This window comes from Nerophis ophidion, linkage group LG05 (genome assembly GCF_033978795.1).
Source record: "Nerophis ophidion isolate RoL-2023_Sa linkage group LG05, RoL_Noph_v1.0, whole genome shotgun sequence".
NCBI classification, from domain to species: Eukaryota; Metazoa; Chordata; class Actinopteri; order Syngnathiformes; family Syngnathidae; genus Nerophis; species Nerophis ophidion.
In genome coordinates this window covers 44859421-44883595 of record NC_084615.1, presented here as the reverse complement: position 1 = coordinate 44883595, position 24175 = coordinate 44859421, and the positions used below count along the sequence as shown (strand labels likewise).

The 24175-nt window shown below is 38.9% G+C and overlaps 1 protein-coding gene across 4 annotated transcripts; it reads right to left on the bottom strand.

Annotated features, from left to right (window-relative positions):
* Positions 1–511: 511 nt before the first annotated feature.
* LOC133553164 (echinoderm microtubule-associated protein-like 1) lies at positions 512–23830 on the bottom strand. 4 transcript variants are annotated; one of them, XM_061901059.1, is made up of 8 exons: positions 11766–12175; positions 9552–9746; positions 7376–7505; positions 7184–7285; positions 3907–3997; positions 2973–3007; positions 2854–2880; positions 1800–2002 (listed from the first exon to the last, which is right to left on the bottom strand). In XM_061901059.1, the coding sequence occupies exons 1-8, from the start codon at positions 11941–11943 to the stop codon at positions 1951–1953; spliced, it is 810 nt and encodes a 269-aa protein (XP_061757043.1). In that variant the 5' UTR covers positions 11944–12175; the 3' UTR covers positions 1800–1950. The 4 variants fall into 4 exon arrangements, with proteins under 4 accessions (XP_061757041.1, XP_061757042.1, XP_061757043.1 ...); XM_061901060.1 differs by having other exon boundaries at positions 1846–1991; positions 11766–12176; XM_061901057.1 differs by lacking the exon at positions 3907–3997 and having other exon boundaries at positions 512–2002; positions 11766–12167.
* Positions 23831–24175: the final 345 nt, after the last annotated feature.

Below are 24175 nucleotides of genomic sequence, written 5' to 3'. Positions count from 1 at the left end.
GTGCGTTGCTTCAGCATCAGTCTGCCGCCATCTGCTGCCAGCCACAAAATGATTGCTTGCACCTGCGCTGATCAGAGTAGCGTCAGCCAATCAAAAAGGCATTAAAGTCAGCTGACACGTCATCTTTAAATAGTGTCATGTGGATTACATTTGAATTGCTATTGCAACACCCAGTGGACACATTTAGGACAACAGTTTATTTAATTAAAAAATTGCAGCTCATTTTTATACTTAGCCAACTAATCTTGCGGGCGGATTAAACCTGGCCGTACGTTTGACACCCATGGGCTATGGTGTCTGTGGAAGAGCAGGGAAGTACGGAAATGGCAGTGTCACAGTTCAATTAACAGTGGAAAAGAGGAACCCAATAATGCAGATGGAATTGAGAGTAAATGATTCTTTACTTAACAAAAGGTAACAAATAACAGCAATAATCCAAAACTGGCATGTAACAAAAGACGACGGTGCGAAAAAGGAGAACACAGAGAGCACCGTGAATAAAAGACTAACCTAAACTATAAACTAACTGAAACTAGGGTCAAAGTTGCAAGACGTGCAAACTACAAAAGTACATACCAAGCTGAATGGAACAGGAAATAGTTTAGGAGGCACTTAGGTGAACATGCAAGGAGTCTAGGAGTCTTCAGTCAACGGAGTAAAATTGCCGAGTGCCATTCAGCTATTGCGGTGCTGCTTAAATAGTGTTGTGAAGATTGGCTACAGCTGTGCACGTCTCACAACTCCGCCCACTGGGAAACACAGGAACTCTAGGAAAAAGACAAACAATAAGAGCCAGGTCTGCTGCACCAACAATTGCAAACTGAACACAAACCACAAGATGGCAGCCGGCGGTGACAGGCAGTTCTTTTATGTCTTTTTTGGTCATTATCTTAACCATATCAGTTTTAAAGTAATCATGGAGCAGAGCGACAAAAACATGCAATTAAGTGATCAAAATAATAGTTATACATGTCCCTAATTAGACGGTCCATGCAGGAAAATGGGCTCCAGTTCTGTAGATGACTTCACACCAGGAGGGGGCTGCAAATCAAGTCTAGCAATGAAAAGGGGGTGTTCCAAGTACAGTTTGTGATATACCCATTACTACAAAACTAATTGATAATATGGCGAATGTGAAGTGAAGTGAATTATATTTATATAGCGCATTTCTTTAGTGACTCAAAGCCCTTGATGACTGACTGATTAATTTTTAGGAGCAAACAATACATTAAGAGGAAGTTGTTCATTCGTCATTTGGACGCTATGGGTCTTTTAATCTTGAATTAAGGCATTGGCAAGAGGCAGTTATGGATTTTAATACTTGTCCTCTTGCATTTAATAGATAATAACATAAGAACGACATAGACATAACACAACACAGTTCATTTATTTTGACTCACTTAACATTCTTACATCCTTACATTCTAGTACATATAGTACAGTAGCACATTAAGTACAATACTGCTTCTTAGCAAATCCCAAATGTGGAAGCCTGACTACAGCACAGCAAATAAAACACACAATCAGTGCAAAACCACACATACACACACGCCATACAAAGCAATAATAACAAATAACGAGGAAATAGAAGATGAGCAAACCTGTTTAAGCTAACTTAATTCAATAGTAGGCCAAATGTTGTCAAATAAATGAGTTTTAGATTTTATGACCGAGAAATCCGGTGTTGGAAGGTACATAAATGTTTTGATTTTTCAGTAACAAATTTGAAAGTACTGACTGGGCGACTTGATGGGACTTGTGCAGTTTGGAGCGTACTGCTGCGTGTTCTTGTTGTTGTTAGTAGTGGTCTTTTGCAGGTTTAAAGTGAAGGAGGGGTTCTTCCTCATCGCCTCTGTCTTGCCACCGCCCCTTGCCTGAGGATTGCCCGGTCCGCCACCAACCCCTGGCCCGCCGCCCCTGGCAGGCACTGTCGGGGCGGACGTGGCCGTCTCAGAAGACCCAGTCTTTCTTGCGAGGGGGCTCAGATAGATCTGCATAGTCACTAAGTGAAGTGGTGGCATGAGATGAGGAGGGTGACGAGTGATGGGAAAAGGGGCGGGGCATAAATTAAACAGGCGAAAGTGGGAGGCAAAGAAGTCATGGTGAGATGTGGAAATAAATTGAGGATGGACACAGGGACACAACTCAAATGCTATTCACAAAATAGGAATGTATCTTTGATCATCAAATGTTAAACAAATAAACATTTACTAATACAAAATAAAAATTACAACACATTTTTATTTTTTTGTAGGTTCATTTTACAAAATACATTATTCACAGTAGTTTTAGAGGAGTGGATATGTATTCAAAATACCGTATGGAAGCGAGTTGTCTGTATTATTGTAAATCGTAGTAAATTTACCACTATTATTATGTGTGTTAGTAGTAATACTTGTAGTCAATTATTACACACATAATTACATTGAAATTAAATGTTTTATTAATATAGCAGACTGACTTTAATTCAATACACTAGTTGATTTTTTTTTTGAATACACTTTTTGTAAATGACAGTGTTGAGTTTTTTCTGGTAATTGAATAATATTACAATTAATTGCCTTTATGTTGTGTTATTATAAAATTATTATAATTTTATAAAATATTTTATTTTAATAATATGTGTTTAATTGTCTTTGTTTTATTGGTTTAAGGTAGAAAGTGTTTGTTATGTTCTTGTTCTTATAATTTTGTGACTGCACAAATGATAACATAACATGAAATTACAACATTTGACTTTTTCTATTATAATCATATGTGTATTTGTGGCAAAAAATGTTAGGTTTAATGTGAAATCCGGGGTTCTGTAATATAATGTTATTCGTGTAGCGTGTCATCAGGGTTCAATCCTACCTTTGCACCGTGTCACTCGCCCTGTGCCTGCATGGTAAGACCATACACAAATGTTGGTGAGTGTAAAATGTGACAGCTTACATATCTGATTTATATTATTGTTAAAAATATTGACTTACTTGAAGTTACTGATCCCTCTCTTGACCTGCTGCCCCTATTTGGAACAAGACCATGAATTGATTAACGTGGACCCCGACTTAAACAAGTTGAAAAACGTATTCAGGTGTTACCATTTAGTGGTCAATTGTACGGAATATGTACTGTACTGTGCAATCTACTAATAAAAGCCAGAATGCAGCTGAGATAGGCTCCAGCGGTAGAAAATGGATGGATTGAGTTTCAATCAATTAAAAAAATATATATATATATATATATATATTTAAATTAGGGCTGGGCAACGATTAACATTTTTAATCGAAGATAATCGCACTATTTTTCCGATTAATCGCGATTAACTGCATTGGATACGCAAAGCCCAATAATGAATTCAAAAGTAGTGTGTAGTGCACCTTTATTGGAATATTCTCCCACATGAACAAAAGCGCCAAAACATTTGTTGTGCAAACACAATTTAAAACGGTCCTTGTCGAACAGTAGCAGTTAAACAGCATATTTTATGAAAATCAACTCAAAAAATGTAAATACAAACATTTAAGCTTATTGCCACTGCCAGGGTATTTAAGTTATCCTGTTTGTTATGGAAAATAAATATAATCTACATACAAATCTCTGAGCCACAATCATAACATCTGAACAGGCAATTTCTGAGGTAACAGCAGAAACTTTTTTTTTTATCAGGGATCTTATGTTTAAAAATCCTATATTATAGGTAGTGGGCTGTTTTAGGGAATTTTTGATCAAATTATCCGTAGTAGCAATATGAATAATGTTGTGTTTATTCTGCGTAGTGCACTTAAGATAATTATGACCATATCTAAGAATTGATATGATGGGAATTTTCCGATTGTTTGCTTGGTGCTTTGATAAACTGAACGCATATACATGGTACTACATTGTGATGTTATGAGCCAGGGAAAAAAAGAACTACCCTACCCGGCATGCAACAGGAGTGACGAGCATGCGCGGTAGCCCGGTAAAGGTTGTGTCGCCATGACGGCATCTTGTATGTTGTGATATGCACGCTCTGAAAGCAAACGTTAAGAACTCAGCCAACACTCCTCGTCTGCATTATTCATAAACAGACAGACAACACATATAGTCCGCTGCTTCACAGGCCGCTGGATGTAGCCGGCAAAGTATTCCCATGCTAGCTAGCCGGTCTAGCAAGCACGCGTCATTCAGTCCAAAACGGCCCGATCTATCCACATTCAGAATTGTCTGGCGGTCGTAAGTGATCCCGGAGTGAAATTTGCAGAATTGTCCGGTATTTTTGCCGAATGTTCCATCTTTACCAAGAGCCCCTCGACGCATCCGGGCGACGCCATCTTGTTAAGAAAAGGCGTTAACAAAATAAAAGCATGTAAACAACATACGCAAATGTGCGATAAAATAATTGTCGGCGTTAATAGATTGATGAGTTAACTCGTAATTAACGCATTAATTTGCCCACCCCTAATTTAAATAGATGACAAAGTGACAATTCCTGTCTTTCTCATGTCTATTTGCATTCAACAATGGTGTCCATGTTTCTCAACCATAGCGCCAGGGCCGATTGTAGGGCCGCAAGCTCCCTCTCGAGGGCCACAAAAATTTTTATATTTCTAAGCTGTGGTCTGTATGGGCCTCAGCGGTACTCAGTTGTAATATGCCTTTTCACCACTTCTGGCAGTAATGGCAATCTCAAACAAACAAAAAAAGTCTGGAATTTAAGACAGAAGTTTCTTAAGCGCAAAAGATTTGTCTAAAATGGTGAAGCTTTAAGTTCATTTGCACCTTAATTATTATCATTTATTATTCATTTGGTTAGAATCTATTTATTGTAGGACTGCATAATTGTATGTATTTTTTAAACCAGTTTCAGTCCTGTCTTTTGCAGTATATGTGATTACTATTTATTTTTGTAATCAGCCGTGATTGACACACGTGGTTTCATATCATTTGACAAGGTTTATCCCATTAAACTGTAAGTAAATTAGATATAATTATTGAATACCATTAAAAACACACGTAAGATTATAAATTTAGAGTCAATAATTGAGTGGGCCCTGGGTTCATTCATCGTGGAAAAGCTAGGCCCTGAGGTCAACAAGGTTAAGAACACCTGCTTTAATAGGTACTGACCAAATTCTGTCTTTTCCTTCAGGCACCAATTCATGTAAAACCAAAAGGTACTATCATTCAATAAATTTTTTTCACATAACGCCATATCTGGTTGCAGACTCAGCACCGCCTTAAGCAGTTTCCGGGGAAACAGACGTATAGCGGACTGCCTCACAGTAATGTTGTCATTTTTTCATGATAACAAAAGAAAGTTTGTATTTTTTTTTCTCACAGCCTGACCTGTGTGTTGATTCCGCACATGAAAAATTCGGCTACAACTATGGCCTTCCTCAGAGGTTATCATGTGATGTTGATGCGACATGTCTGATCAGCTGATTTAATTTTTTGGCGCTGTCTTCCTGCAGTCCAACTTCTTAAGAACTATGTCCCTGGTGTGGGAAAGTTGGTATGCCCCCTTGTCCTGGTTCAGTCTGGGGGATGCGCTTCCAGATCTTGATGGTTTCTCAATCCAACGGCGGTGTTTGTATCCCTCTTGCACTGGTCTGATATGGCAGGCTTCAGCTGTTGTTGTTCTGCTTGTTGTCTAGTGGCGCGTGTGCACACTTTTGATGTTGCCTTTTAACATTCGTTTCTATGCTCTTTCTTGCTGATGTTAAATGCTGTGCCGGTGTTCACGTGTTGCTCATATTGTTCTGAATCCATTACAGTGGCTCTCCCCTTATCTGCTGGTAGGATTGTTATGCTACTATCTTTAGCAAGCGCTTGTGCTGCTTTAACTTCCTGCTTTGTCATATTTCAAGGAGGTAGCCCAGCGGTTGTTAAAATGCCTGTGATATTGTTTCTTAACTTTGATTTCTTTCCCTGATCTTCTATTGCCTTACATGCTAATTCTGTGGCTAAAATGAAATACTCGTAGGGGATTTTTCAGGTGTTATTGCATAGTTCAACCCTCGCGCTAACACGCTCTGCTTGATGGTAGATAGCGAGCATTTGGAGATGATATGCACCCACTTCCTTGTTGTTGTGTGATCCATGTGACTTTGTTGCCTTGTTTTTTTTGTGTGAATCTTTGTGACTTTGTAACCTGTTTAGTTTGTGCGTGTGTCTTAGGTATACGAGTATCCTTGTTCCAGCTGCTCAATGCAGTGGAACTTTTAGAGTTTGCTTATGAGTTTCTTTCAGTAGTCTAATTAGGTTCAGTCAGTCTTCTAAGAATTATGTTGTGTTTTTTGTTGTATTCAGGACCTGTGTGTTGAACCGGGACGAGGAGGCTTACTAATTTTTCCACACCTGGGACACAGTTCTGATGAAGTCAAACTGCAGATGGCGCAGTCAGCTTGCTACTTCAAACAGGAAGACAACTGTTTAAATCAGCTGATCAGACATGTCACATCAAAATCACATGACAACCTTTGACGAAGGCCACAGTTGTAGCTGAAACCGTCAGGTACGAAATCAACACACAGTTCGGGCTCTAAAAATGAAAATTACGTAATTCTCAGAAGACCTAATGAACTTAAATGGACTAACAAAGCAAGCATGCCTGATAGAATGTACTCCAAAGCATCTCTCCACTTTTTAAAATGCACTCGCTCGATGTTAAAGTACATTGAAAATCCCATATACATGCTATTAATTAGCATTAGCGATTTTACACGGCGATTTCAACACCTTCAAATTACGTAATGAAAACTACAACTAAGAAACATGTTACAATCAAACAGCTGGTGTGTAATCAGTACAATACTTACAGTATAAACACTTTGTAGAACTCAACAAAAAAACAAGACTGGCACAGTCAACCTAATGGCAAAGACTATTTCTGACTACGGCAACACATCTAGAATAAAATGAATGAAGGCATACTTGCAAATAATACTTAGACGCGTAAGAACAAATTATAACAACTGGACAGCACACATTTCATTACCAACTCACTGTTTAATGCTACCGTTTTTAATTGTATTTTTAAAACAAACATTTAATACAACATAATTTCACACAAAAGTAACAAAAATTTGTACCATTGACTACCGTTATTTATTCCCGATATCAGTTCAAATGTGAAAGGTACAACCCTTACTTTACATTTAATGTGCCTCTAATGTGGTTAGGTTTTATTAACGGCAGCAAAGATAAACGTTATTACCCTTCTTTGGCTGTCTTACAGGTGGAAGCTGACGAGGATGGGGGTGTCTTGTGGGTCTTACAAGGACTGTCCTTCATACTTCCTGCTGGGCTCATGACCCCTCTAGAAAGAAAACAAAATAGGTAAGTACCGGTAATATGTTCTTTTTTAACAAGAATATAATAACTCATGACAGCACAGGAGCAGTCAGACCTGCGCGGCGGCGTTGGGCTGTAGTTTCTGCCTGTGGCGCTGGAGGGCAGTGTGGAGCTCTTCCTCAAGCTGGCGCCAGTGGAGGTCACAATGGGAGGTCTGTAGGGCAAAGCCAGCGAGACCGGCCTCCCTTGGGGTGAGCAGATAAATATTATAATGGATACATTTTACAGATATATATGAAAATATTATTACATCCAGTGAATGTTTATTTATATATCCCTAAATCACAAATGTCTCAAAGGACTGTACAAACCATTACGACTACGACATCCTCGGAAGAACCCACAAAAGGGCAAGGAAAACTCACACCCAGTGGGCAGGGAGAATTCACATCCAGTGGGACGCCAGTGACAATGCTGACTATGAGAAACCTTGGAGAGGACCTCAGAAGTGGGCAACCCCCCCCCCCTCTAGGGGACCGAAAGCAATGGATGTCGAACGGGTCTAACATGATACTGTGAAAGTTCAATCCATAGTGGCTCCAATACAGCCGCAAGAGTTCAGTTCAAAGCGGATCCAAGACAGCAGTGTGAACCGAGTTGTCTTCTGGTCACATTGCGCTTCAAAGTTTGCAGTGTCTCTCTGTTGCTAGATTTTATTCAGCGTATTGTACGTTGTTTTGACCTAAATTAAGCATTTTCAAGTTAAAAAAAATGGCTAAACAAACTTAAAATATCAATACGACAATAGTAACTATAGGAGACGAAACCAATCAGATCACGTCGTTCAATATCGTGGCCACTGATTGGCTCAGGCAGCATTACTATATTGGATTAAAGCAGTGCTATTTTCTGTTACGCCTGCCCTAGGAAGAAGAAAATATTTTACGCAACTACCCCCACGCACTTGCCGCTGTGACTATGAATAGTATCGTTTGTCTATAAAATTATACACTCCTGCACAACATTATATTCTATAACATCAAAAGAAACAAAAAAGAAATATCCACTTACAACAAATACTAATTGTATCAACATTGTTTTCTAGTCTGTAACAGAACATATTTAAAGTGCATTAAATTGTCTTAAAATATAATTTAAAAAAAGAAAATCCTTATTTAAACTATAGACATTTGTGACACACTTGAACCATTAGATACTGAAAAATAAAATGAAAAAAACTCAATAAATAATGATGCATTTCAAATTGATCAGCAACATTATTTTAGAAGCACAACATACAAAACACTGGAAGTCAGGAATAATAGCTACAATGAGCACGTTTTGTAGTGCACAGCTTTTCAAAGTGGGGTTTGAAGCATGATACTGATGAAGCATCTTTCTCGGGGTCAGATGCACACTCCTCCACCCCCCAGCACTGCACGGTCAGGCCATGAACATTTTAACAGTGATAATGGAGGATTTACTGTATGTGTCTTACATCATATATTAACATAGAAACATAAAGGTACATCTAAAAAAACTCATGGCAATTCAAAAAATATTACATTATTGTGATTATAATTGTTAAAATATAATATATCTTTAAAACATGTTAAACCCCACCTTTTAATAGATGTTCAAAAGCAATAATTCACATTTGGTAACTTTTAGAATATACCTCAATAAATAAAATAAAATAAAAGTCATTTTTTATTATTCAGATGACCTTAAGCACGATGATGATACCAGCATTACACATTTATAGACTTAATCATGTAATGTATTTCAATATTTGTCCAGTCTGAAATTTGTAAAAATTAAGAATAACAAAAAATAATTTAATTGTTTAACAACCCATAGATACAGAACATTAGGAACACCTCCCATAATTATTGACTCTAATCCTGTGAGGTGATGATGACTCATCTCAGCCTAGGTTTTAGTCTAACTCAATGACAATTATCTAATGGAAGGACCATTTTCCTAATTGATTATAAGTTGTGTTTTTCTGAATTTTGTCTTAAAATCCAGTTGTATGCTTAATAAGAAACTTTTATTTAAAAGAATAAAGTTATAAAATAAATAATATGTAATTTTTAAGTAGTTGTCGAGCAAAACACCCATATTGCTCCTGATATCTCATTCTTAGTGAAAGCTGACATGGATTGGAAATCAATGAGTTCTTCTCCAATAAACAGCAAGTCAACAAGACAAGAGTCAATATTTGTCACAGGAACAAAATGAACGTGTCAATAATAATAAGAACCTTGCTAACACACATCTTTGCTGACCTTTAGCACATGGCACCCTCCTCCCGGTGGCGGCAGCGGCGGCCTGGTGCTCCTCGGAGATGTTGAGCCTCTTGAGGACGTCGGCCAGGGTCATCTTCAGCAGCTGGATCTCGTCCTCCTGCATCTGCATCCTCTGCTCCAGGTAGGTCAGCCTGTCGGCCACGTCCAGGTTGCTGGCCGCTGAACTGCGACCATCTGTGGTCACGTTAGGATGGTTGTGAGGTCACAACTCGTTAGGACAAACTGCCCTACGTCATGTTTTTCGGTTAAGGATGAGGGTTTATGAGCATGATTGACAGCTGAAACCTTCCCCCTACATTAGGCACATCTGCACATTATAAAACAATCCAATACAATACTTGAATGAAACATACTTATTCAATCCAGTGGTGTCCAAACCTTTTCCAGCAAGAGCTACCTACATTAATATTGAATGACTTTGGTAAATTTTCTACATCAAAGATACTAAATCCGATAAAATGTAGATACCCTCTCCAAGTTGTTGCGTTTTCTTTGTTTCTTGCATTGAACAAAGAGAGCTCAGTCTACCGAGGGAAATTCCTGGTGTGTTAAACATACCTGGCCAACAAATTTGATTCTGGTTCTGATCAATATATGCTTATCTATCTGAACAAAACTTCCTCATCTTTAGCTGTTTGTTATAACTAACAAAGCAAATATTTACTCCAACCACCTTTAACTGGGTAATATTGTATTATTCTTTACCCAGCAGGCGCAATACATCAAAACTACGTTGAAAACTTGTTGAATTAGGTTCTGACGTTGAGCAACTTAAACCTAACGTTGAAAAAACATGCCCTTTGACGACGTATAATCAATGTTGAGTTCTGACTTTGATTTGACCATTGAATTTTGGTAATTTTCCAACCAATATTTTACAACACAGATACAACGTTCAGACAACATGCTTTTTGACGACATTTATTTAATGTCATGTTGTGATCCAATGTTATTGTCTCAATTTACAAATACAACTATTTTGTAACGTTGTTTCAATGTCAGTTATAAAGAACATGTACCGGTATGTATAATCAATGTTGTATCAAAGTCTTGTGCCTGCTGGGTTGTGCCAATATTAATAAAATCATTATCATTCTGCCATCTTAAAACCTTATAACGGGTTTTAACAAACTTGAAAACTAAGTATTTCATACAACAACTTTGTACACATTCATAATGAAATTATACATGGAAACCATCACTGTCCACATACAGTATAGTATGGTAAGACCCATTTTGGTTATCAGATCCTAGTTTTGGGGAAATTTGGAACATTTTAATTTGCATTTTTTATTTTTGGTTTGATGTTCTAATCCAGGACATCTTCAGTGTGTTTTTAGAATGTGTCGCGGGCCAATAGAAAACAAGCAGCTGGCCGCACTTTGGAGACTGCTGATCTAATCCCTTTATGTTTTTGGGGTTTAGTGCTTTGCTGAAGGGCACTTTTTAAATTTTTAGGTTTCCCTTCAGCAACCTGACAGTGCTTAATCACTAAAACATACAGTCCAAAAGCCCTAAATCCTCACATATTGAGTTAGTCGTGCACAAAAATGCTACCAATAAAAAAAAAAGAGTTGTTTGTTTGCCTTATTTTATCAAAAGTATGCAGCACTGCAAACAGCAGCCAATATTCAACAAACAGTAATAACTAGAAAAAACAAACCTCCCCCAAGGCCAAACAACCCTAACCTGCTGCATATGCCTGAGGTGTGCTCCTTAAGACTCATGAAAAGCTTTATCTTGAAAGAAAACCTTAAATATGATTTTTTTGTATTACAAAATATGACCACTAAAGTGTCTTTTGTGGAATCATGCAGAAATCCACATGACCAAAAGCAATAACTCCTCAGCTGAAATAAACATTAAATGATTGTGTCAATCAAAACTGAGCATGTATTTATTATATTTTCTCCTGTGGCAACCATTTTAAGCAATAAGAAAAGCAATATTTTTTGCATTTATCAGAATAAATTATAAGATTTACAAGCACACACACACGCACACGCACACACACACGCACACACACACACACACACACACACACACACACACACACACACACACACACACACACACACACACACAGAGATACCCCACCTTCATGTTCACACTAGTCAGTCTAAAGCAAACGAGGTCAGAGCACAGCTGGACACAGCGGATCGTAAACAAAGAGCCAAACAAAAGTTGTGGTACCGTGTGAGGCACTGGACACTGATGACGAATAGTCCATGTGTCTCTGCGGGCCTTCCTCCAATACTTTTTTCCTCCTCTTCCTCTCCTCCCGCGAGCACAACCTCTCCGTTCTCTTCCCTCCACCTCCGCGGGATGCGTTCAGATAGACCGACTCTCCCTCCATCTCACTGGCGTCCATTAGGATCTCATCTCCCTGGATGCCTCTTGAAAGTGTTTAACACACCTCACAAGAACTAGGCCTGTACTCGTCCTGATCTTTGAGCCTGGGCTTGTTTCCACGGCGACTGACTGACCAACGCTAGGATGCGGTGATGGGAATGATTAAAATCCTCGTCTCAGGGCTTAAAACCTCAGCCTAAATTGTCCGTGTGTGTGTTTGTGTGTGCGTGTGTGTGTGTGTGTGTGTGTGTGTGTGTGTGTGTGTGTGTGTGTGTGTGTGTGTGTGTGTGTGTGTGTGTGTGTGTGAGTGCGTGTGCGTGCGTGCGCGTGTGTTTGGAGAGTACAATGATAATCCCCCAGACTGAGCCTATCTGACCCCGCCCTCTGCCCTAGCCCATAAGCCTCACATCACTGAGAGAAATTGAGGTTCTCCCCTACTTCTTGTAATGTCATCATGTCTACCGCACATCTCCATGAGTAGCAAGGAAGTTATTTAGTTACACACTCAGTGGAACAAGCATCTAATGAAGATTTTAGTCCGTATCTCACTAAAGTTCGGACTGAATCACACATCCACTTTATGAAACACTAAGGTCTTTGGACACACCGCGTATTTATTCTCTGAATAAAATACTCCCTAATTGTCAAGTTGTGTACAAGACAAATTCAGGCTCCTCCCACAATCCAGACTCCTACGCTCTTGTGACTTGGTCAGCGGTAGAGGGCTAGCTCCAAACATTGTCATCAGTGACATCTTACTCGACCAATGCTGTAATAAGATCTTGGGACAACAAAGATGAGACGAATATGATGTTTTTCTTCCCTTTTTCAAAAATTTCCCATGTTTTTTTCACACACATTTTACACAGTTCAGTAAAATCTGCCTTCTGCATCATTCCCCCACTGTAAACCCTTGTTTATCGCTGTTAATTGATTCTGGGCCTGACCGTGGTTAATTAATTTCCATAAAGTACAAATAACTAATTATACCGTAATTTTCAGGACAATAAACCGCTACTTTTTTCAATGCTTTGAACCCCTTGAACCAGGGGTTGGGAACCTTTTTGGCTGAGAGAGCCATGAAAGCCAAATATTTCAAAATGTATTTCTGTGAGAGCCATATAATATTTTTTAAGTAGGACCAACATTTTTAGAGTATAATAAGTCTCTTATTCTTTTTAATTACATTGTTATTCTAAAAGTTAACCAATAATAAATATAGTAGTTCTTACCATTAATACGACATCTTGAACAGGTGCGATAGAAAACGGATGGTTGGATTAAAATGCATGAGAATGTTTTATAATTTAAACAATATTTTTAACACTGATTACCAGCGGAATTATTAATTAATTAAGCAATGTCAGCTAAGATTTATCTGAGAGCCAGATGCAGTCATCAAAAGAGCCGCATCTGGCTCTAGAATGCTTTATGCAATGCTGCGGATAACTTATGGATTTTTCCAGGCTCACAAGCTTCACATGCTGCAAATAAATTTAGCCTCATCACCCCAGAGCAATTAAATTACCAAACGGGTCAAGGTGGACTAATTAAATTGTTCATTTTAAATCAAACGCACAATTTCAATCATTCAGTCAGCCATTTAGCGCATTATGCACTCACCCTCATCATGGAGAAGACGCATGAAAATGCACAAGCCCAAAGCCAAAGACAATTGGCCCGGCCATCGAAAAAGGAAACAGCCATTAAAGTGCCCCAAAAGGCAAGAATGCCGCACACCAAAGAAAACCACACATTTAAAAATGAGGCCGCAAAAACGAAAGAAAAAGCAACCTTGATTTCCCTCAACTCAGACACCTAAACAGTTAACCCAAGCGCACAGGAGGAGGACGACGACAAAAGCAGGCTTTATGTCGTGTTACAGGCACTGTCTTTTCTTACTTTTGTGAGTGAACATAAGCGCCTGTGTAAATATTTTATGTTTCAATGTGTACATCTGTGGCTTAAAAAATTAGGTGGGTGCTGCTTATATATAGGTACCTTCTATAGTTATAGTAAATTAAATATCTTCATAACTTGAGCAAAATAAAAACCCATCTGTTTACAACCTTCTAAAAACATTTTTTAACATTATGAGAACCTTCTGGACATGAAATAACACCCACATAGTCAGCTTTACACTCCTTTAATCCCATAGAGTAATGCTGCAAGGCTGAGCCAATCAGTGGCCATGATAATGAACAGCACGCTCTGATTGGTTTGGTCTCATCTAGTGACTAATACTATTGTAGTATTGATAGTTGTAGTTCATTTGGTCATTTTTATGCTTGAAAGTGCCTAATTTAGGCCAAAATACATATAATAATATGCTTTAAAAACATGCTCACATTTATATTATATCACTATAGCCAGCAATTTTCTATACTAAATTGGAGAGTAATAATAATAATAATAATGGATTAGATTTATATCACGCTTTTCTATTGTTGGATACTCAAAGCGCCCACAGAGAAGTGGGAACCCATCATTCATTCACACCTGGTGGTGGTAAGCTACATCAGCAGCCACAGCTGCCCTGGGGTAGACTGACGGAAGCGTGGCTGCCAGTTTGCGTCTACGGCCCCTCCGACCACCACCTATCATTCATTCATCATTCATTCACCAGTGTGAGTGGCACCGGGGGCAAGGGTGAAGTGTCCTGCCCAAGGACACAACGGCAGCGATTTGGATGTCAATAGGTGGGAAGCGAACCTGCAACCCTCAGGTTTCTGGCACGGCCGCTCTACCCACTACACCATGCCGCTGACACCAGCCAATCACAGGGCACATATCTGACTTGCTGTGTAGCTTTATTCATTATAATAATCTGAAGTGTCATTAGACAAATGCTGAAAATGAAGCATTCACACACCACTACAATCTATTTGTAAAGGTTCTGGATTGTGAGGGGCTTGTAGAGTAATGTAATGACTGAATTAAAAAAGTAATCATCCAAATAATTACTTAAGTAAGTATTAAGTGGGACAAATACTATCGTACTGAGTAACTGGTGACTAACTAATTTATTTAGTCGCTGTTTTGTATTGGCACTTGCATGGTAAGGAGCACGTGTGCGTACGCGTGCGCGTGTGTCTGTGCGTGACAGAGAGACCCTACTACAGTGTGTACTACAAAAGAAGCACATTTTACAATCACTTCTGACGTTTTAACAGGACTAATGTTAGCATATGTGCAGCTAGAAAATCAACATCTACAACTTACCGTAACATGTTGTCTCTTGCCAGGAGTAGAATTCTTGTCGGCTGAAATGTGAACATTTCTACTGACACAGATGACATTGATTGATATTAATGTTATTTTTCATAGTTTGTAAGTAAACATTAAACATTTGTACTGCCTTGTCTGACATAAAGTCACTTTCTACAGTTTGTAGTTTGATTGCAGTCATTTGAGTGCCAGGTTCTGTGTGATTGGTGAAATGGAGTCATGTGACCTGTGCCCGCTGGAAGAAGTCTTTCTAACAATTCAAAGTACGTCTTGGCAAGCAGTAATCAATAGATTGTAAATAAATATGACAAGGATGACGATGATAATATAAATAAATGTAGCGATCAGAATGAAACTCAATGTGACAAAGTAAAAGTAGCGTTTCTTCTTTACAAAAATACTCAAGTAAAAGTAAAAAAATATGTTGCATTTAAACTACTCTGACAAGTACAAATTATCCAAAAAGTTACTTAAGTAAAGTAAGTAAGTTCCCAGGTTGTTGTTAAAATTGTGTAAGTAAAAAACATGAATAGCTAAATACATTTTTAGAAACGCAATTGAACTTTCTATTGCTTTTTTTTTTTTTCTCAATGTGACAACAGCGTTTCCTGTGAGTTTAGAAGGAGGAGTGAAGGGGTGGGAGGGGTGGGCACACAGCAGCACCAGATGCTCGTTGAGGAGAGCGATAGAAATAGGAATCAATAAGATGTTTCCGTTTCTGATTGCACTTTCAATCCTGCCTAACGGTTCTCTTGTTAATTCTTATTTTGAAAGAAAGAAAAAAATGTGGTTTAGCATCAATTTAGTTTAGTTTAGAGGTAACATGACCTTACAAAGCCTACAATGAGGTCTCAACAGGCACATAGTAAAGCAAAAAATACATAAGAAATATTCTTCTGTAGAATTTGACAAAAAAAGGTGGAAATTAAACAAAAATGTAAAATTTAGTTGCATCATGTGGTATTAATTTATTACATGAAAAGTGAGATATGCCAAGCCTTCATTGGTTATAATGTTGATGATTATTTCCTACAACACATGTTGAACTAAAACATCTCAGAAAAGGTGGGGTTTCAAAAAATGTAAGCCATGATCACCAAAAATCATAATAAATGCTTGACATATCTAACTTTGCATGTGATGACTTTTATCACATGTTAGTTTCACCATATTGTCAGTACACGATATTCAATTTTTTTTTAGTTTCACCTGTATAACGGAAATGACTGGGTAAAAATCTGGTGGAAGGAAAACATGCAATTTTTCTCTGACTACAATTTTAACATTCATCTACAATACTGCCCAGTGACATTTGTCTAGAGGTAGATGTGAACTGGAGCGAGTACTGCCTGCTCAGAATTTGTCTCTCGTCATTCTCATTTAGATGAGAAGGTATTTAATAAAATCTAACAAATAGCGCTAAAATTATAGGCAGTTTTTGTTAGTATGTGTTGTATTTACGCCAGGTTACTGTTGAGGCCATGACATCGGAGCGGTTCAAAAATGCGCCATTCATTTATAGTTATTGCATTGTGTGTGTTCTGTGTTTCAGCATATTGATCCAATGTCCTCCTCTTGATGAAATAGCAGCCTTGCAATTATTCCAAATAGCGCTGTTGTGTTTTTTTATATCTTTTTTTAAAATATGACCAGACCTTAGAGTGTTTGTTCCACCTGGGCGCCCGCCAGTTTGGAATTTGACCTGACTATGCACTGTGTAGCAAAAACCGTTAAAGGGGAACATTATCACAATTTCAAAAGGGTTAAAAACAATAAAAATCAGTTCCCAGTGGCTTGTTGTATTTCTTGAAGTTTTTTTCAAAATTTTACCGGTCTCGGAATATCCCTAAATAAAGCTTTAAAGTGCCTTATTTTCGCTATCTTCGAAACCACTATCCATTTCCCTGTGACGTCACACAGTGCTGCCAATGTAAACAAACAATGGGAATACCACAGCAAGATATAGCGACATTAGCGTATTGAAACAGATGGTTGGAGTATGAAAGTATTGAAGAAGAAACTGATGCTATTGAGCGAATAGCTGATGGCGCCATTCATAGCCATAGCATGGCCGAATAGCTGCGTTAGGATCGCCGGCAAAATGTGCGGACCAAACGATCAGGACTTTCGCATCTTTTGACACTGGAGCAACTTAAATCCATCGATTGGTAAGTGTTATTTTCGCATTAAATGTGGGTGGAAGGAAACGTAATATAGTTGCAAATGCATCTACAGGTCATCCATACATCTCTGTGCCATGTCTGCTTTAGCACCGCCAGTAAATAGCATGTTAGCATCGATTAGCTGGCAGTCAACATCAACAAAACTCACCTTTGTGATTTCGTTGACTATCGTTGCAAATACATTTGCAGGTTATCCATACATCTCTGTGCCAATTTCTGCCTTAGCATCGCCGGTAAAATGTGGAGACACTCCAGCACATTCAATGGGGGTCTGGCGGCAGACACTTTCGCATCTTCGGGCCAGTGGTGCAACTTGAATCCCTCCCTGTTAGTGTTGTTACACCCTCCGACAACACACCGTCGAGGCATGATGTCTCCAAGGTTCCAAAAAATAGTCAAAAAAACGGAAAATAACAGAGCTGAGACCCGGTGTTTGTAATGTGTTGAAAATGAAAATGGCGGCTGTATTACCTCGGCGACGTCACATTCTGACGTCATCGCCTCCAGCGCAATAAACAGAAAGGCGTTTAATTCGCCAAAATTCACCCATTTAGAGTTCGGAAATCGGTTCAAAAAAATACATGGTCTTTTTTCTGCACCATCAAGGTATATATTGACGCTTACATAGGTCTGGTGATAATGTTCCCCTTTAAGAAAATCGTTTGGAAAAAATGGCACATTGATACACTGGTAACCGAACCAGTTTCCAATTCCCATCCCTCAAGAGCAACTAATGCATTCATATCAAAGTCTCCAGTGGCCTTGTAGTTAGAGTGTCCGCCCTGAGATCAGTAGGTCGTGAGTTCAAACCCCGGCCGAGTCATACCAAAGACTATAAAAATGGGACCTGTTACCTCCCTGCTTGGCACTCAGCATCAAGGGTTGGAATTGGGGGTTAAATCACCAAAAATGATTCTTGAGTGCGGCCACCGCTGCTGCTCACTGCTCCCCTCACCTCCCAGGAGGTGATCAAGGAGATGGATCAAATGCAGAGGATAATTTCACCACACCTAGTGTGTGTGTGACTATCAGTGATACTTCAACTTTAAAAGTCCGCACTCTTGCTTTTTTGTTTTTAAAGCGTATCTCAATGACTTGCTAAATATCGATCCATCCATCCATATACTCGCTAAATTGGAAAGACTGAATCTCCGTCTTATTCCCTGGCAAATCAGTTGTGTTCAGCAAGAGCGAGCACACGGGGTGTAACGATTCATCCACTACATACATCTATCAATTTATGTTCCTAAGATTCAACTCCATTCATCTGTGCTTGGCAAGTTGGCATTCCGGAAGATATATGTCGATCTAACATTGTTTAAAAAACGCAATCAATCAATTGTATCCATAACATAAAAATATTGGATTTAAGAATGGCAGACTTAATATAAAGTTGAGCACTTTTAATAATAAGAACATTAAAAAGTTTCTCAATTCTGTCCGCCCGTCAATGGCGTCATCGCCTAGTCATCAAAACAAGAATGGTGGACAGCAACGGTGGCCCAGAAAGGTCACAACAAATGTAAGCGCACACGACAATGTCATAAATGACAACACAACGATTTTCAGCTACGGCACAATTGCAAAAGCCCCAACAAATACAAACGACACAACACAATAGCAGAAAGCCACAACACACCTTTAAGCCACAAGAAACGTGACGGACACGCGGGAAGTGACAGTGGGCAAGTTTTGCAGACCGACCAAGTGAATGAGGTGAAAGGCTGAAACCAGTGGAATGAACATACTATATTAGTATTATTGGAGAAGTTATTTATGACTGAAAAAGTGGTCACACTTCAACAACTTTTCTAACTTTGTTCATACATTTCAACTTTACGCCGCGACCACTTGGTCCATCCATCCATCCATCCATCCATCCATTTTCTACCGCTTATTCCCTTTCGGGGTCGCGGGGGGCGCTGGCGCCTATCTCAGCTACAATCGGGCGGAAGGCGGGGTACACCCTGGAAAAGTCGCCACCTCATCGCAGGGCCAACACAGATAGACAGACAACATTCACACACTAGGGCCAATTTAGTGTTGCCAATCAACCTATCCCCAGGTGCATGTCTTTGGAAGTGGGAGGAAGCCGGAGTACCCGGAGGGAACCCACGCATTCACGGGGAGAACATGCAAACTCCACACAGAAAGATCCCGAGCCTGGATTTGAACCCAGGACTGCAGGAACTTCGTATTGTGAGGCAGACGCACTAACCCCTCTGCCACCGTGAAGCGACCACTTGGTACGTTGTTTAAACTAGTCCGCTGCCATTTCCGTTGTGCTTCTATGTTGTTGTGTTGTTGCTTTATGTAGTTGTGCTGTGCCTTTGTTGTTGTGTTGTGCCTTTATGTTCTCGTGATGTGCCTTTATGTTGTTGTGATGTGCCTTTATGTTGCTGTGTTGTGGCTTTATGTTGTTGCGTTGTGCCTTTATGTTGTTGTATTGTGCCTTTGTTGTTGTATTGTGCCTTTATGTTTTTGTGATGTGCCTCTATGTTGTTGTGTTTTGGCTTTATGTTGTTGTGTTGTGGCTTTATGCTTTGCTTTTATGTTGTTGTGTTGTGGTTTTGCATTTGTCGTGACTTTTCTGGGCCACCATAGCTGTTAATTAAAATGAGAGTAGTAGCAGGTAGAGGTGGGGAAAATAATAGATTTTTAGATGCATCGCAATTCTGACATGAACGTTTATACAATCGGATTAGTGAATGCAAGTAATCAATTTATTTATTGTAAATAAAGTCATGCTGACAGTTCTAAAATTGGTCTGACTGCAGCGCACTATCAGGCACTTATGGTCCAGTTTTGCACATATCTCCATTAATGTAATACATTTGATGGGAATAAATTTAACTGCTTCTTTTTACAAACACTGTTTTTAAAAGTTGCAAGCGATAATCGTTCATTTAGTGAAACGAAAGGAAATGTCAAACTGCATTGATATACACCAATTAAAGATGATTTCATTAAATGATTTTTAATGGAATCATAGCTCTTGAATCGTAATTGTAATTGAATTGTGAGGTGACTTAAGATTCCCACCTCGAGTAGCTGCTTATTTAATCTAAAAAGATTTGGTTGCACTTCATTTCTCAGGTAAACAGACTGCTCATTCATTAGCATTACTGTACTTTTATTGAATGTTGAAAATGACAGCAGAAAGTTGTTAATTCAACCTGAAGTGTTGGTTGCACTTTATTCTAATAAGATGCGAATATATTGACCATTAATTGTTATTTACATGCTTGTTTGTATCCGTATTTCATGTGTAAATAATTCTCTTACAAGAAATAACAGGAATATAAAAAACTTCACCTGCAGTATGCAGTATTTATTTCACAGTCACACTGCTTGATTTTTTTGCTAAAGAGTTTCTGAATCAATTTTAACTCACTGAACCATTTCGGATTGAATCTTTCCGAAAAAAAAAAATGTTGTTGTTCCAGAATCTTATCAGCAATTTCAAAATATGATTCGAATCGATGTGTGAAACTAATCATTACACCCCTAGCAAACATGTACAATAGTAATGTATTTGCGGGTAGCCGCCACAAATGTATAGGAGTAGGAAAGGCTACCAAATCCAATACTTTTTTGGCACCGACCGAATCCCACCAGCCCAACCAGGCCCTGATTCACGTAGAATCCAACGGTGCCATGTGTCAATAGCTGGGTTACGCGTGACATCACGCCCGGTCGCTGACTCAGCCAGCTCTTCGCAATTCGGCACTTGCTGATCACTCCAACAGCACTGAGAGTGACCTCAGCGAAACTACCTTAAGGTAATGTTGCAATTCTTATTGCCAACAAAGCAAATGACACAAAAAAAATGCTGCAATGTACTGTAGATAAAGTAATAGCTTGATGCTAATATACATTGGCTTTGCTATGGACATACTACTGATTAGCATTATCTAGCGTTTTGCAGTTTCAACACCCCCAAGTTTGTTCATAAAATCTACTTAAATGCACGTTACAATCAAACAGCCGGTGTGCCACAAGTACAATACTTACAGTAGTAACACTTTCAGGGCACAACAAAATACTGGACAGGAAAGACTGAACTGACTAGCCAACACACCATAAATTATACACTACTGCCATCTAACATCTTGGACTTGCAACTGTAATTGAGACCCAAAGATGTCATAATAAAACAAGATATATGACAGAATATCAAAAACAGCTCATTTTTAAATGTGGCAATAAAAAAATCTATTTTATCATCAAAAATATTTAATATTTATCAACACAAACAAAAATACCATTATATGGTAAAGGTGAGTCCCGGTATCAATTCCCAGGTACCAGGGATTGCTACCGTATCGGTTTAATTGTGAACGATCCCCATCTCTATATAAAGACATTAATTCATGTTGTTCCATTTTTATGAATGGTTTACTATTTATTGATAGGAGATAAAAATAGTTAAATACTAATTACAACTTTGCGGCTTGTTTGTGACAAGCAAACGATTATATTTCCTCAATCCCAACACAGTTTCTGCTATCATAACAGTTTTTTTAATGAAGTGTCTAATCAAATTGCTTTAGTGTATTAATGTGTGCAATTTAAAGCCAAAGGGAGCATTATGGATCGCTTTCAGCATTAACATCCAAAATTAATTTCCTTATCAATCATCTCTCAGCATTTTTACTGCGATTTCTACTTTCTTTAAACAGATTTTTCTCATTCCACATTTTCAGCATAATCGTTCAAACACGCTACCGCAGGCCCATAATCTGCCATGTTTCCGTGTAGGCCTTTGATTTCCTGTTTTTTCCTTCGTCCCAGCCGTGACATCATCCTCACACACACACACGTACACGCGCACACAAACACACACACACACACACACACACACACACACACACTCCATATGGGGATTGGGATTTAGAATAGCACATAATCCCACTCCTGTAAAAGGGAATTAGCAGCCCAAAGCTCAACTCAGACGCACAAAGAACACCCTCTCATGCAAATATTCATGAAAATACACCTTTAAAAAAATATGAACACCTCTAGAAGAGCTTTACAAAATTCTAAATTACACCTTTTGCCTTTCAGTGAAATGTTAAAGAACCATTGGAGTGTTTCTAGTCTTGATTTCACTGAAGCTCATGCAATACATCCTTCACGAATGACCACAGTCATCTTATGATTGGGGGGAGGGGAGCTTTTACCTCCACATCTATGACAGCTGCTGATTCTTTCACTTCTGCTTTAATAAGGAGAAATGTCGCCTTTAACATTCTTATTTTGCCAAAAAAACACATTATTCTAGCTTTTGTACAGCATAATAAAATGTAAATTAACTTAATATGTATTCATTAATCTGATATTAAACCAAAAAATGTAAGCGCAAGTGTCTGATTTATTCTAACTTTTGTACAGCATAATAAAATGTAAATGAACTAAATATTTATTAATTTATTCTGATATTAAACCAAAAAATTTAAGCGCAAGCGTCTGATTTATTTAAAGTTTAATACAGCATAATATCTAATAACATGTTAATATAAAACTATTCTGATTTTAAACAAAAAAAAGTATTTAATTAATTTAGGTTTTACACAGCATGATAAAATATATAATAATATACTATTTTTTCCTGTGTTTGTCAGTCACTTGTTTGTACCTCAAACTCACCTTATTTGCTGACAAATGTCTCAGAAAGATACAGTAACACTGACAGTATCCATTCAAATTAATTACATTTGTGAAATAGCATATAAAGCATTAAAAAAGCCCTTAACTAAGAACTTAACTACTTGACAGTATTCATGAAACATCTGAGACCTGATTGAAAAACTACCCCAGGACCCACTTTGGTCTCTGACCCTTGGCTTGAAACTTCTCCTTCAAAGTATCACTTCCATTTCATTCTTTAATATTGTTATGAGCTGTCTACCTGTCATGGAGTCGGCGTCAGGTGCCAGCAGGGAGTCGCTGTGGTATCCCTCTTTTAGCGAGGCTCTCTGTAGGATCCCGTGGGCCCCTGGGTCCTCGTCCATGCCCAACCCGGGGTCCGCCAGCTCCTCCATGTCCCCCTCGGCCATCCTTGTTGCCATGGTCACCAATGTCGTCTGGAACTACTCCTCGTTGTTGTTGTTGTCACTTGGCTTGTTGTAGCTGCTGTTGATGGGGGCTGCCGTCCCTAAACAAGTGTCTCTAACCCCCCCTCCCACCTCCAGACCTTCAAAGGTTGCTTTGGATCCTAGCGAGGGTGCGAGAGGAGGGTGATGTCACTGAGAGGACAGATTAAGAGCCTGGTAAGCCATCTCAACGCTCAGTCGGGAGGGGGGCATAGAATCCATGCCGCACAAAGAACTTTCTGCAAGTAATAGTAAAAGTACACAAGATAGCCACCTGTTGCCAGGCAGATTTCATAGGGCAACATCAAAACGACGAACTTGCGGACTCCATGCTGCCGCCCCGTCGAAGCGCTGACATCAGGACCGCCGTTTGGTGTGCGCAAGCATGGTGAGATCACAGATGAGGAGCACGGGTTGATTAATGGCAGCCATGGGGAGGACAATATGCTGAATGCACTAATTAGGCCCAGAGAGGAAGAGGAGACGAGCCCGCTTTTGTCGGTGCCTTTTTCAGTTTTTCTGTTGTCTTCCACCAGATGCTTCTTTTTGCTGAGCTGTCAAGCTTTTTCTGGTACGTCCTACTATTATTTCAATACTAAATAGAAGTCTGATACTTTCCAACAGTAGCTTATAGCGAGAAATGGACACACCTTTGTTTTCCTAGAATGGGAAGGACGAAGGTGAGTATGAAGGACAATGCTGAAAAGAAGAAGTGGATTATGTTCATTGCGTTAAAGAAAGAAAT

What these genes read in the sequence shown, in the direction of transcription:
- LOC133553164 (XM_061901057.1), bottom strand. Translation starts at nt 11,943, where the DNA reads ATGGACGCCAGTGAGATGGAGGGAGAGTCGGTCTATCTGAACGCATCC. An exon ending in GAGGGTGCCATGTGCTAAAG is followed by an intron (nt 7,506 to 9,551) that starts GTCAGCAAAGAT and finishes GCTCACCCCAAG; the next exon opens with GGAGGCCGGTCTCGCTGGCT. An exon ending in GCGAGTGACACGGTGCAAAG is followed by an intron (nt 2,003 to 2,853) that starts GTAGGATTGAAC and finishes CACTTCACTTAG; the next exon opens with TGACTATGCAGATCTATCTG.